The sequence below is a fragment of the Neltuma alba genome, unplaced genomic scaffold (assembly GCF_004799145.2).
Source record: "Neltuma alba isolate B1F8T4 unplaced genomic scaffold, ASM479914v2 tig00011844_pilon, whole genome shotgun sequence".
Taxonomy (NCBI): domain Eukaryota; kingdom Viridiplantae; phylum Streptophyta; class Magnoliopsida; order Fabales; family Fabaceae; genus Neltuma; species Neltuma alba.
The window spans coordinates 10,604-24,827 of record NW_021636449.1 but is presented as its reverse complement, the minus strand read 5'-3'; the positions used below and the strand labels follow the sequence as shown (position 1 = coordinate 24,827).

The following is a 14,224-nucleotide window of genomic DNA, read 5'->3' as shown; positions in this document are numbered from 1 at the left end:
ATTAGATTCTTTTACTAATTTGCAATAAAAATAAAAATGAAAAATATTAATTAATAACTCTCTAATGACATGTATTAGGGATTATGAATTTATTCTTAAAAAGCACCTAGGGAGTATATGGATAATAGCATCCAATTCTGTTGCAATTAAATAAGTGGTGTGTGTGTGTGTGTGTGTCTATATATATGGAAAGGCATATGCGTCTTTGTGGGAAAGTAGTGAGGGGGGGAATTTAATTAGAAGTCGTGAAGTGGAAGACGATAACTGTTTGATTGATATGAATTAGAATATTAAGCGCGTGCGCGCACACACAGATATATCTATATATATATATATGTTATGTGGAGAATGATACTTTGAGCACAATTAAGAGATTGTTATCATTAATTATGAAAATATAATATAATTAATTAATTAAATTTAATTCATTGGTGAGAAGTGAAAGTTTCGTAAAGAGCCTTTCATTCTTACACGTGAAGCATGCACCCAACCAGCCACTTTTTAACTATTGGACCCAATGAGTTCACAGCGTGTACGCTTCTGTTTATTATTGATGACGATGCGCGCGCGCACACACAATTAATTAATTAATTAATTGTGCCCCATATTTTATACTCTTCTGGTCCTATTTATAGAACAGAGAGAAGGTATTTTTTGGTCCTATTTATAAGGTACTGAGAGAAATTTTTTATATGGATATACAATTTTACCCATCATTTATTATTGTGTTGATTTTGTTTATATAAGGTATAATGTATATTAAATAGGGATAAAGTTGAAAAGTTATTAAAATTTAAATGAGAGTTAATAAAGTTTAAGGTTTTTTTTGGTCTGTGTGAAACATGCTGGAAATGTTTTATCAATAGGACCAAAGGAGTATTAATTAAGTTTTTTTTTTTGCCAGCATTAATTTAAGTTATTCACTCTACTGAGACAACACTAACTTTCAGTTTATTAGCTAACAGTGAAGGGTTAAAGCTATGTTAATTAATTAATTGTTCTCAAACTTAGACTTTTGAGTGCTTTTGTTTTGATATTAAATTATCATTAATATGCTTGATTGGAGGTCATTAGACAAGATTAATATAAAAAAAGATAAGACTAATAATTGAAGGGGGGTAAAAGGATAATATTAATAATTCTAAACTTGTGGATGAAAAAAACTTAAGAAAAAAATAGGAATAAAACCTACATTAAAAGATTAATTAGCATATGGTTGACTTGAGCATAGAAAAAATAGTTTGCACAAAACATTATTTAAATACAAGAGACTAATTTACACATAAAGAAAATAATTGCACGTAAGAAAAAACGGATTGTACATATAAAAAGTTCAGTTAATAAAGAGAAGATGTGGTGAAAGGGAAGGTGATTGCATATAAGCAGCATTACATTGTATAAAGTCTTTAGGTATTATTTATCAATTAATTTCTTGATCAAGAATTTATCCCCAATTTTCTAAAAAAATTAATGATAAATAAAAGGGCTTTTTTCATTATAGATCCAAATACAATATTTAAACTTGAACCAATTGATATACCTAGTACTTTCATGATGCTGTGATCATTTTATTTTGAGTTTAAATATATCATTTCAATTCATTTTGTATTCAAAATTTATAATTTTATTTTTGAATTATCCTTGTTATTCGCATATTGAAAGGGAATTTCTATGAAGGAATTAATTTTAAATATATATAAATCATTAAAAGGCATATTTTAAGAAAATTGACCCACATTTTTTAGAAAGAAAAATTAATCCATAACTTCTTATAATTTCATTTGATTATTTAGTCCATATATATATTTTTTATTGGGTTCTTATAATTTCATCTGATTATTTAGTCCATATAATTTTTTTATTGGGTTTTCCCACAATTTTTTATTTATTTTAGGTGTTAGTCCTTATACTTATAATTTGTCATTTGTAAAAGAAAGATAAAGTGACTCTCCCTCAACATATACCTGAATTAATTTTTCCACATGAGTCTAAATATTATTAAAATCAATCAAATTATATATTATATATAGATAGATGTAATGAAACGGTTATTATTATGATTTTTTATTTTTATTTTTATGTTAATAATAAATAAATTTCATTTCATGACTTTATTTCTTTCAACATTAACTCTAATTAACATATTATGAGTTTAAAGACCAATGATAATAATTGAAAAAATAAACTATAATGATCCCGGGAAAAAGAAGAAATACTAGATGGAACTAATAAAAAATCAGATAAAACCATAAAAATTGATTAATTAATTTCCACTTTTGCAAATGATTTAACTAATTTCACATTAATCTTTATGAATTAGTTATCTAACTTCTATAATTGGGAGCAAGAGAGTATTATAAAACCCTTAATTAATTAGAATACACAAGGTATATTGTGTATGTGTTTGAACCACCAAATTGGTACGAGGTTAGGTTGAACAAAGTCAATAATATATCAAACTAGTTGGACCTTTTCTCATCATCATGCGCAACGTCAATTCCACAGACTTTAATTAACAAATTTCCTTTATATATATATATATATATAGTGATCTGCTCCATTTAATTGAAAACGATGGGGGAGGTAGCATGCAAATCCTGTGGTACATACGTCTCCTTAGATTTTTTTTTTTAATGCTTAATTATATGGTAGTGCGTGGTTGAACTACCAAGCTAACTTTAAGCGTTGAATGCATGAAAGCATCACAAAATTATTAATAATATTGCATTATGGGATTTGTTTTGAGTTAATTAATTATAAACCAGATATGATTGAGTCTTCCGTATATAATTGTATATATGCATAGAGAGAGAGAGAGAGAGAGAGATTATATTGTTCATTCTGGTAAAGGAAGGATTTCAGTCTCAATTCATTCTCCTTGTTAGAATTGGGTAGGTTTGAGTTGTTTTCCTCCCTTTTCTTTTATTTTCATGTGGCTTAAAGTGGAATTGATAAGGTTTGTCTTTAACTGAAATTAGCCACATTATTATAAAATGATGTTTCTGGTCAAATACACAAACAGGTGTGTGTGTGTGTGTGTGTGGGTGTGTAAATTGGTATTAAATCTTTAATTAGATTTGTGGAAGTAGATAAGTAAGAGGGATATGAATACCAATGTCATTATCTAATTAATATATGTGTGTGTGTGTGTGTGTGTGTATCTTTGATATAGAAAGGTGGAAAGAAATTGTAATATAGGCAATGTTTTAAAATTCAGATCAAATATTAAATCAAAAGATCATTGCATTATAATTCTCATCATCCAATCAGTTGGCTTAGCAATTGAAGAAGTGATGTAATAATTAAATAAAAATTCAATAAACATAATTATATATATAACGAATAAATCCATAATAAATCTAATTGTCAACATAATAATATCACAATATATGAAGTTTTTAATGAAATAATACTATATAGTTATAAATAGTTTGCAAATATGTTGAGTTTTTTTAGATGGTCAATCTTTTAAAAAAATTTTTTTCTGATTTAACAGTGGCTTGACTACAATCCAACTCAACTCAATCATAAAAAAAATGATTTTTTTAATTCAAAATTGAACTGCTAAGAAATCTAGATGATGATCCAGCCAAATAGATTGTCTGGTTTCGTTCGGTTTTTTAATCAATGGACTAGCGATGCTTAACCCTATGTTTGGTATAAAAGAAATAGAGAGGAGAGAATGAGAAGAAAAATTTTAATAGGCTCGATTTAAAAAAAATTAAAAAAAGTGGGATTTTAAAATTTTAACCAAAAAAGATGTAAGATAAAAGAATAATAAAAATTAATTAAAAGCTCTTAATCTCAATTCTTCAATTATTCAGACCAAATTTATTAAAATTTTTCTTCCCTTCCCTCCCCCTCACTAGAGCCGGTAATACGAGCTAACCCTCTGGCTATGGACTGACGGGCTCAAGGACTGACGGGCCGGTCCTAAAAGGACCGATTTCTGGCAGGTTAATATTTTTCCAATCCAACCCACTAGGCTGGGTTGGCGAGTTAGGCCCGCTAACCCGCCACTTTTTTTTTTAAATTTTTTGTGCATTTTTTGCTTTTAATAAAATTTATTTTAATTCTTAAACATCTAAAATAAAATATGCATATATAAATTATCATAAATAAAATATGAAATCCAAAATTCCAAACATTTCAAAATACTACTATAAGCAAACATGATAAATTATTCTAAATGATTAAACATACATCCCAAATTAAAACCTAACAAATCTAAATTAATAATAATACAAACACAATGTTACAAATGCTCAACCATGAACTACCATTCAATGTTGATGTAATTCAAAGAATGATACGAAGATGTGAAATTATTTGGTTAAATTTCATAAGTAGAATCACTTTCTTTTTGCTCAACTAACTTTGCCATAAGTAAAATTCATAATACAAAGTAAGAGATATACTACGTTATGGTAATTTTAAATAAAAAGAATGAGATAAAAGACCAAAAAAAGTAAACATAATTATATTTGGGGGAGGGAAAAATTTTTTTTAAATTAAATAATAACTAAAACGGGCCGGCTTGCTAACCCTGTGGGTTAGCCTGCCACGGGTTCAGTCTTGGCGTTTATGGGTTTAAAAAATTTGTTTTAAAACGAGTCTGGTTTTTATCAACCCAACCCATCACTTTTTGACGGGTTGGCCGGTTGAGTCCCTGAACTCAACCCATATTATTGGTTTCCACACCACATGGAGCTAACAAAAGTTAACTTTGACCCAATGAACACTTGTAATTACAAAATGTAGCCTATATACTAGACCAAAGATGATAAGATGCTTGAAAAGGTTGGGCTGAATCTGGCCCGATACTTAAAAATAATTAAAAAAATATTTATAAATACAAAAATAAAAAATAAAAAAATTATTTGGCTAGTCAAGCCTATGCACAGGCCTACTAAATAAATAAATCATATTATGACTACGTAAGTGAAAGCATGAGCATTTTAGCTCAAGTGGACTAGGATGGCTAACTAACATGATGTGATGCTTACTTCACATTGGAGTTCAAAGGAATTCAATTCAACTATAGAGTTAAAAGAGTCAAAGAAAGCTGCTATTTAGGAATGTATATATGATAAAATATTATACGCTAAAATTTACAAATTTAATATTTAAAAGGAGGATAGATTATTTGTAGATGAAACTCAGATTTCAAAGGGATGATGTAAACAACCCAATAATAAAGCAACACTTTACATAAAAGAGCCTTAAAGCATCCCTAATCCCCTCCCTAATACTTCCAAATTATATTATCAGTTTCATATTATTGACAAAGTTAGAATAAAATTTCGTATTAAAGTTTAACAACAATGTTTTTTTTCTTTACTATCAGACTAAAAAGATTTAAAAAAATACAATCTGGAAGTTAATTTTATGGACAAAGGAGTATTAAAATAAATATTGAAGAATTCAAATGATGTTTTTAAAATGAAAAATGCTAGTATAATTCAATCAAATTTATGCATAAGTTAGCATTGTTTATTTTAAAAATTACATAATAGATTGATGTAAAATTTTGGTCCATTGTCCTTGGGTTTGGCGGTTAAAAGGTTGGACAAACTAACTAAAGGAAGAGAGTTTGATTCTTGAGATTGCTGCAATGCTGCAGTGTTAGAGGAGACATCCCACGCTGAAGTGAAGCACATAATTTAGAGCTAATTCTCACATAATTAATATTCTACCCTAACTATTGACCCAAGCACACCGGGTTACCCAAAAGGGTAATGTGTAACTAACAGATGATTGGGTTGTAAACATGGTATGCAAACCTAAACCGGATCGCCATGTTCAGCCCAAAAACCGGTGAACCAGCTAAGTAATCAATCCAATTAACTATACAGATAGAAGTCAAATTGATCCAAGGAGTGACACGATGCAAACCAGACCAACCTAAGATCAACCTGATTAACCCTTCTGGGTTGGTGGGTTAACCTAGTTGCTTTTCTTTTTTTAAAAAGAAATTATTTTGAGCCAAAATTTTCTTCTTTCTTAAGCTCTTGGTAATTATTAGTTTATTGACTAATAGATTGTAAGTAAGAATATTTTACAATTATATATCTATTTTGAATTTTTGATAGTTTGCTAGGATTACTAGATTAGTGAATAGTGATTTTTTTAATATGATACTGCTATGATGTCAATTTGTCAAATAAATTATAAGTATATGATTATTTTATTTGTAATTCAAGGTAATAAATTATTATTTAGTCTTTAGATGGTATGATAAAAATTTAAATTATTTTTTAATTTTTTTTAATTCTCACCAGTTTAACTTGAATCTGACTTACTAACTTTTGACCAGTTACTATTTTAATACCTGATGGTTGTATGTAACTGGATAGGCATCATACGGTAAGTCCAATCCTTTGTCAAATTTTTTGGTATTTAAAAAAAATTGTCAATCTGAAAGGTGTTCAAACTTCCGAAGCGAGCCTGTCTTGTAAAACCAAATCCAACTGAGTTGTAACGTAAAATTATCAATTGGATCGGGCCTATGAAATTGGACTTTTATGGGTTCAGCGTCTTCATTTGCTTCTTTTTCTCACTTTATTTAATATTTAAATGAATTTTTTAAATGAGAAAATAAAAAATTTATTCATTTTTATTCGATGAATAACTTACTTCAACTATACCCTATTTGCAAACATCCCTCAAATTAAAATAAATAAATACTATCTTCTGCGTTTTTTTTCCTTAATTTCAATAAAATAATAGTGTGACACTAATTCTCAATGCTTCTAGAACGATGCATGAAATCTGGGCTTGTCCCAGGCTATACAAATTTCTCTCTTTAGTGTTTATAAAGAGTATTAACTGTGGTTTAGGGTTATTTGTGTCTTTTCCCTTTCAACTTTTACCCTCAGATATTTTATTTTTTAAATTCTGGCCCGCCTTCGTCTGTAACGCCTAACGATCCATCTAACGACATCTTTGTATCAGCCAATCTTACGGCACCACGTGTCTGCCCATGATTTCCCGCCAAACCTACCATTTCATGACTCTCTCTTGCCTTTCAGTTCCAGTCTGACAGTCTCACAAGCAGCACTGATCAATGGCTTCCTTTCTTCAACTCCTCCTTCTCTTCTCTCTCTCCTTCTTCTCCCTCTCCTCCGGCGTTCCATACGAAGCCATCCTCGATGCCGCCGACATTCTCTTGGATTCAGGCTTCATTTCCATGGCTCTGACTATCGAAGTCGTTGCTAAAACCCTTCTCCTCCAATCTCCTTCCCTCACTGTCTTCGCTCCATCTGACTCTGCCTTCGGTAAAACGGGTCAGCCATCGCTCGATCTGCTCCGATTCCACGTCGCTCCAATGCCATTGCCGGCGCAGAGCATCCGACTGCTCCCTTCCGGCGCCAAAATTCCAACGATGTTCGATAAGAACTCTCTGGTCGTCACCACGCCGCCTTCTGATCGAAGAATATCACTGAACAATGTCAGGGTTAATATTTCCCCAATCTACGATGACGGCTTCGTTATAATCTACGGAATCGAGAGGTTCTTCGATCCCAATTTCAAGTACGTGCCGCCACATCGAAGATCGCATCCAAATCCTGCGTGTGGTGCAACGAACGAGACTGTGAGTTCCAGCAATTCTTCGAAAGAAGCCGTTAGAGCCTTGAATGCCGGAGGGTACTCTGTGATGGCTTCTTTTCTCGGAATGCAAATATCTATTGATGAGACTCCGATGACCGTATTTGCCCCGGCGGATAATGCGGTGGTAAGTCATCTTGGGAATTTCAGCGACTATCCATCGTTCTTTCTTCGCCATGTTGTGCCCTGCAAGCTTCTCTGGAACGATCTGGTGGATTTAAGCGATGGGTCTGAAATCCCCACGTATTGGATGGGTTTTCCATTAACGTCACGAGGGCAAGTGGAATATTGGTGCTGAACGGAGCCCAAGTTTTCTTTCCAAATATGTTCTACAATAACGAGCTTGTCGTTCATGGCGTGAATGATGTTCTGGCGACGGACGAGAAGACCCAGGAAGCTGCTGAATCTTCCTCTAATTTGGAAGCTAAGCGTGATGATGAGGAAACTTTGTTTGACCCTGGCGAATTTTGAGGCCTGAAATTTATTCTACTGTCAGCTGTCAAGTACATTTTCTTTGTGTGAATTTTCAATTACTGGCGAATATCTCTGTTGAAATGAACTCCTGGTTTCACATTCAATATACTTTTGATGAGCGCTTGAGATGTGTGAGGAGCTTATTCTTCTAGGCTGGGTTTTCATCAATCTTTTATGTGATATGAAAATAGATGACGCCTCAAACTTGCTTGTGTGGTGTATGAATTGAGAAGACCAATTTTTCTCTCTGAAAGAACAAATATTTGGGAAATAGAATCGTACTACTTGATTTATACTCCATATTACATATTTTGTTGAGTTGAGACGTTTCATTTCGTCGTCCATTCCTAACTTCTTACCTTCTCACAGACTCACAGTTACAGTGTCTAATTACACATTTATATTTTGTTTAAAACTGACACACTGAAACGAAAGATCGAATTGACACAACAAAAGTGATGGAGGTTTTCCATACGTTATGCTCAAAGATTGATTGTTGAAGATGGCTCCTGAAATGCTTGTTAGAGCTGACACAGAACAAAAATGGGGGACCTGTCACGTTTCCCAAACTTTGATTTATTGTTTATAGGGTCATTTATTAATTTATTGAATTACACCCTGACTCTGGAATGGTTTATGTTGTGTCATATGAATATGTTAGAGAAAACGATTTGGCTTTTGATATTGACCCAGAAGAACTGAACCTCAGTTCATACTTTTCTGATCATGCAAATTGTCTTTCGATCGTGTTTTTGATGGTTTTACAGGTGGGCATGCAAAAGAAACCTTTTCTAATCTAAGGGGATTGTCATTTTTTTGCTTTAATGAGAAAAGATTGGATTTGAATAGGCACTTTTTTGGGACAAATACAATTTTGATATATTAATATCATCATATTATTATGGATGGTAATATCAATTTTGATATAACATTAATAACCAGTAGATTAATGCATATAAAATGGTATCTATTAGATAAGTATAAAAACAAGGTTGCTGCTAGATAGAGATTAATATATCTAATTTTGTTAAATTATTATATATGTGTGTGTGATTTTTGAACTAACTTAATTGAGAATTCTTAAGATATTCTTATGAAAAATATGGTATAGTTTGATGGCAGTCGCCTAATTCTCTAGGGCACTAGCAGAACGAATATTGGATATGACTTAATATTCCTAGAGTTCATGATTGATCATGTAGAAATCATAGCAATCTTAGAGAGCTGAACCACGTCTAGATTAACAAACCAAATTGCTTTTCCTTTATGTATAATACACTAGCGTTTGCCTGTAATCTTCCAACTCCAAAGCTGGAGCTTCGCCCCACCTTTCTTTCATTATATTATAACCCTTGACAGAGGGGAAGTAAAACACTATTCATATACTTCTAACTATTTTCCTATAGCACAACCTACACCCCACTTGATACAACAGATGAAGCTGGTTTTGAGTTATTGCGGTTCTTGCTGAATCTATTCTTCAGCTTTTCTGGCAAGGAAAACTTCACAAACACTTCCTCCTTTTGGGGGCGGTTCGCATAGAGTGTCCAGAGAACCAGGCACAGCAAGACACCAACTGAAATGAGACCCAGCCCTGCATTGATGATCTCCAGATAATGGTTCAATGGAGGGCAGAAACTTGAAGTGATCTCTTGGAATGTGTTCCTCACAAAATCACAATTCTGAAGGCTGAGCAGAGGCGGAGCATAGTGCTCTAACGCATAGCTTTCATTAACCGCAGCCACCAACTGCGAGTAAACCTCCGGAGTCACCCTGCCAGTGGTCATGCAGTGTCCAAGTGCAGATACTTCACATTCAAATTTCTTCCAAACCTGAAAACTCCGTAAAGGCGAAAATGAGTTCTCCTTTCATGTCATTGGCGGAAATACATAGCAGAACAAGATCATAATATCCGGAGCAATTTAAAATTTGAAGAGGAGCATTCTTCCTTCCCCCCTCTGTTAATTTTCATCAGATTCGTTTAATAGGGAAAAAAGAATAATTATTTGTTTTATTTAACTTGTTTTGGCCTTCCAGTACACCAGACAACCAAGCATACAGCCAACATTTCAAATGCACTTGTGTTGGCTTCAGTTGAACATTCCAATGCCTCATTAAGATAATATATTAAAAGTGGAGGCAAGTTTGGGAATCATGTCTCGACTTCCAACAGAAAGTAGATGTAACAATTCTCACCTATTAAACAAGTGAACTGATGCTCATTCAATTTTCGAGTTGAGTGGTGAAAAACGTACCAGTGAAGCATTTGTTGAGGAAACTTCTTGGGTCGTACACTCACGCTCTCGTAACTGAGAATCAAAAGGGTAGCACAAGGGCGGCATTTTTGGTCCAGACTGATTGTAATAATTCGAATTGCCTGGTCTGGGATTCGCATTTGCACTAGTATATATGAACTGATTAACAACATTTACGATATCAGTGACCACTTGTTTACTCCGAAAAAGTGTCCTGTTGGTGGTTCTCTGATCAACACATGGAAGGATGTTGCTAAGAGCAGATTCTGCATGTGGATTCCCCACCCATTCTCCCATAGCCATACAGGTATCAGAAATTGCACTACAATGGGGAAAAAAATTATAACGATCAGGTCTTGCCAATGTGTCGCTGTTATTTTCTTTTTAAGAAGAATGGAATTTCCAGAATGTACAGAAAATTAACCCCAACCCCAGTTCAACGTTAGCAGTTCATGTCAGCTTTTTCGTATGGTTTAATCACATTTGCATTCCTCCTTAACAAAATGTAAAACTCTTTAAGGCACAATAGCTTACTTATTAAGGATCATGAAAACTCCACAGAGAATGAAAGTAATTGCAACCAGTAACCATCCACTGATAACAAATCTGCAATGGAATCAAACATAAGAACATGAATTGTGTGCTTAAAGTAGATAATGGGATAAAAAGCAAAGCCAATTTAGAATTCAAATAGATCGTATGCAAAGATAACTTACATGAGGATGGCATGTTGATGTCCAAGGATAGACAAACCTGGGGAAAAATATTAAAATCAGTTATATATAAAGCAATATTTCAAGTATAAAAATATTAAAAAGAATTAAAAAAGGGTGCAGTTTCCTATATCTTTGCTATTAGGTCCTCTAATTAAAATATGACAAATGAATGGTATAATTAAGAAACCGTATGGTTGTCAAATTTTAACACGAGACATTATTAGCAAAATACTAGCGACCAAGTCCCTTGTCCCGAACAAAATAGCTTAATTTCTTTATAAAATTAACAAGAATACATACATAATCCAATCAGAGCCAAGAGAAGCATAACTGCAGCCACAACAATCAAAGCCGAGCGCCTGAAAAAAAAAAAAGAGAGAGAGAAAGAACACCAAGTTTAGCATTCCAGATTCTGAGAACAAATCCTATAGAATGAATAGTGACAAAACTAAATATTACATACACAGCACTGAATACTCTTCTTATTCTAACAGAATTTTCATTTGTCTTTTCAGATAGTGTATCTGCTGCAGTATTTAAGTCTGCATTTATACTGTCAATATCGTCCATGACATCAGATGGAAGAAGGATCTGGGTAACATTGATAGTCTTTGCAAGAGAAAGATATCCTGTGACATTCCTCAAAGTTTGCACAGTGAAGTCTGACTGATTTACAACATAGTGGAGAGTATGTAATGCCTCGCCATGGAACTTATCCTGCCCTACAGAAAGTAAGATACATCCAGTCCTGTGTAATCAAAAGATCAGGACATGTTAGCACTTAGAAAGAGAAACCAAGAAAGGTTTAATGCATTAAGGTAATGTTTGGTATGAGGAAAGCTTTATTCTAGAAAGGAAATAGGAGATGCCCTTAGAAAAGAAATAAAATAGGTGCATCTCCGATTTCCTTTCTATCACAAACTTCTTCCGTGCCAACCATGGCATGATTTTAAAGTAAAAAGTAGCAAGCAGCGACATAGGCAGTACTCACTAATACTCTCTTGCAAATTCAAGTGAAGGGGTATTGGGAAATCATTCAGCAATATACATTTTTGCCATTTGATTACAACAGGATCACTGGAAGCGACTCCATAAACTAGCTATTAATATCACTGGGTTCCACTAATGTTCTCACTAATTTCCTTTTCCATTCCATATCTTTCCAAATCCCCAGCATAAAGTTGATTACTGAATTTAAATCTTTGCACAAGATTTGTAATGAAATATAGAAATCCGTACGATGTTTATGACACACATTACAAAAACCGAAGAATGTCCCCAGTAAAAAAACCATGAGAGAAGATGCAAGTACACTAGCTAATACAAGGAAAAACAATTAAACAACCAACCTTTATAAAGCCTGTAAAGAAACAAGATTTGTCACCAAATAAAAGGAAAAGAAAAAAGAAGCGAAATTACAATGAGTTTAGAGCATTACGCTGCAGCACAGGTAAATAGTATGAGCAATATAAGACATATTCTTTGTGAATGATTTGATCCTTCGTCATTGATGTTGATCCCCCATCCACAGCATAGATGAATTATAAGCGCCAAACCAAAAGAAATAAACCATAGTACGGCAAGAATGAAACCAGCAGCACCGGTGAATCCAACCGACTGTACGTAGAATGGACGAAACCCAATTAATTAAAAAGCATAACAGAACTGGGAAGCTGATAAGGACAATCAAAATATTAACAGAATTAGGAAGCTTGTTTAAAATATTATCATCTCAGGCTCCTTATTATGCAAGATACCATGATCTTGGACACCATTGTCATAGAAAGACTCGAAATTACGCCAAGAAAAAACAGAGAGAGAAGAATCAAAACCATTCGATGCAAGACACAACAGACGAACAGATGGAACATATTCTACGACACTACAACAATATTCTCAGATGACAAGGGAGATTCAGGCCTCTTACAGCTCCTGTCATCCGAATCTCACATGTCACCATCGAATTAGTGTCAACAACACAACAAATCGTCCATTTGAGGAGGAAATTAATACTGATTAATCAGGGTACTTACGGCCCAATAATGCTGATTTGTGATGTCCCAACCACCTCTGTACTGTCGAAAATGCCTTAGAATATCGGGTCTTCTGGTCCGGTTTGCCGCCAATACAAGAGTGCCCTGATGCGAATCAGTTTCAGGCCCTGGCGCGAGAGCCGCTTGTTCGATTTCGTTCTTCCATGGACCCAAATTATCTCCTCCTGAGAATAACAGAGGAGCATAATTAATTAATTACAAAAGCTTGTTCGAGAAATCACTCAGTCAACAATCATGCAAGTTACGTCACAAAAGAGTATTAGTCTTCTTCACAGAAAGAAAGAAGCATCGCTATTGATTGGCTGCTAAGAAGATCTACCAAACTGGAAAACTTAAAGAGTTTCCATTTCCAGGACACAACAAAATCCAGGGACAAAGACGTTCGATATGAGCTTAATTTTGTCTTACAAGATCCAATTTCTTGAAAGCTCAGCTAAAATGAAGCTTAAAAGTCATAAGCATTTGAACTTTTCAGAAGAAATGATAAGCTCTCGGGCAGCCAAACAAGATCTAAATCCAACCCATCACCGAAAGCAATAAGAAGCAAAATCACGGTGAACGAGAAGAATGTCATGAACGAATCAAAGATGCAGATAATTCCAAGACGAACCTAGAATAAACCTGATGGAATGGCCGGACGAGCCACTTGGAGACGAAGCTGATATTGAGTAACCAATATGGCGAAGAAGAGCAAAAAACGAACACCCATTAGTGGAAGCCGCCTTCATTACGAATTCCCGGCAAGAAGAACACTCAGCACACATGGGTAATAGGCCAACCCGCCATTTAAGGATTATCAGTAGAACCCCAAATCTCAGCACAAGAACCAAACACTAATAACACAGAGCATGTGTGGCTACTGTTAGAATCAGTTAAGCATTGTGGTTAGCTTACTAGGGTTCTACCGACCTGAGGAGAGAGGAAAACCACAGAAATAGAGAGAAAGTCACATGGTGGGGGCAGTGATGATGAAGGCAGATGGGAGGGAAGGGAGGAGAAAAGGCGGGTGTAATTTCAGTGACGGTGGACTAATGAATCTTCTTCCATGGTGGGTGAGTCACCTCTGAAAATTAAAGCATACGTGGAAGCCTTGCAGATCGGTGGTGCCTTCCTGCGC

The 14,224-nt window shown here is 34.1% G+C and overlaps 1 protein-coding gene and 1 pseudogene across 1 annotated transcript; one reads left to right on the top strand and one right to left on the bottom strand.

Annotated features, from left to right (window-relative positions):
• The first annotated feature begins 7,066 nt into the window (after window positions 1-7,066).
• On the top strand, window positions 7,067-8,081 carry LOC114718379 (putative fasciclin-like arabinogalactan protein 20; annotated as a pseudogene).
• Window positions 8,082-9,298: 1,217 nt separating this feature from the next.
• LOC114718376 (uncharacterized) lies at window positions 9,299-13,871 on the bottom strand. The gene is made up of 9 exons (XM_028903675.1): window positions 13,718-13,871; window positions 13,087-13,271; window positions 12,492-12,670; window positions 11,517-11,801; window positions 11,354-11,412; window positions 11,054-11,090; window positions 10,872-10,943; window positions 10,338-10,659; window positions 9,299-9,914 (listed from the first exon to the last, which is right to left on the bottom strand). Exons 1-9 carry the CDS (start codon window positions 13,869-13,871, stop codon window positions 9,495-9,497), a joined length of 1,713 nt encoding a protein of 570 aa, XP_028759508.1. The 3' UTR covers window positions 9,299-9,494.
• Window positions 13,872-14,224: the final 353 nt, after the last annotated feature.

Coding starts and splice junctions, on each gene's coding strand:
- LOC114718376 (XM_028903675.1), bottom strand. CDS start 13,871: ATGTGTGCTGAGTGTTCTTCTTGCCGGGAATTCGTAATGAAGGCGGCT. Junction 11,413..11,516: donor AGAAGAGTATTCAGTGCTGT/GTATGTAATATT, acceptor TTTTTTTTTCAG/GCGCTCGGCTTTGATTGTTG. Junction 10,944..11,053: donor CATCAACATGCCATCCTCAT/GTAAGTTATCTT, acceptor ATTCCATTGCAG/ATTTGTTATCAGTGGATGGT.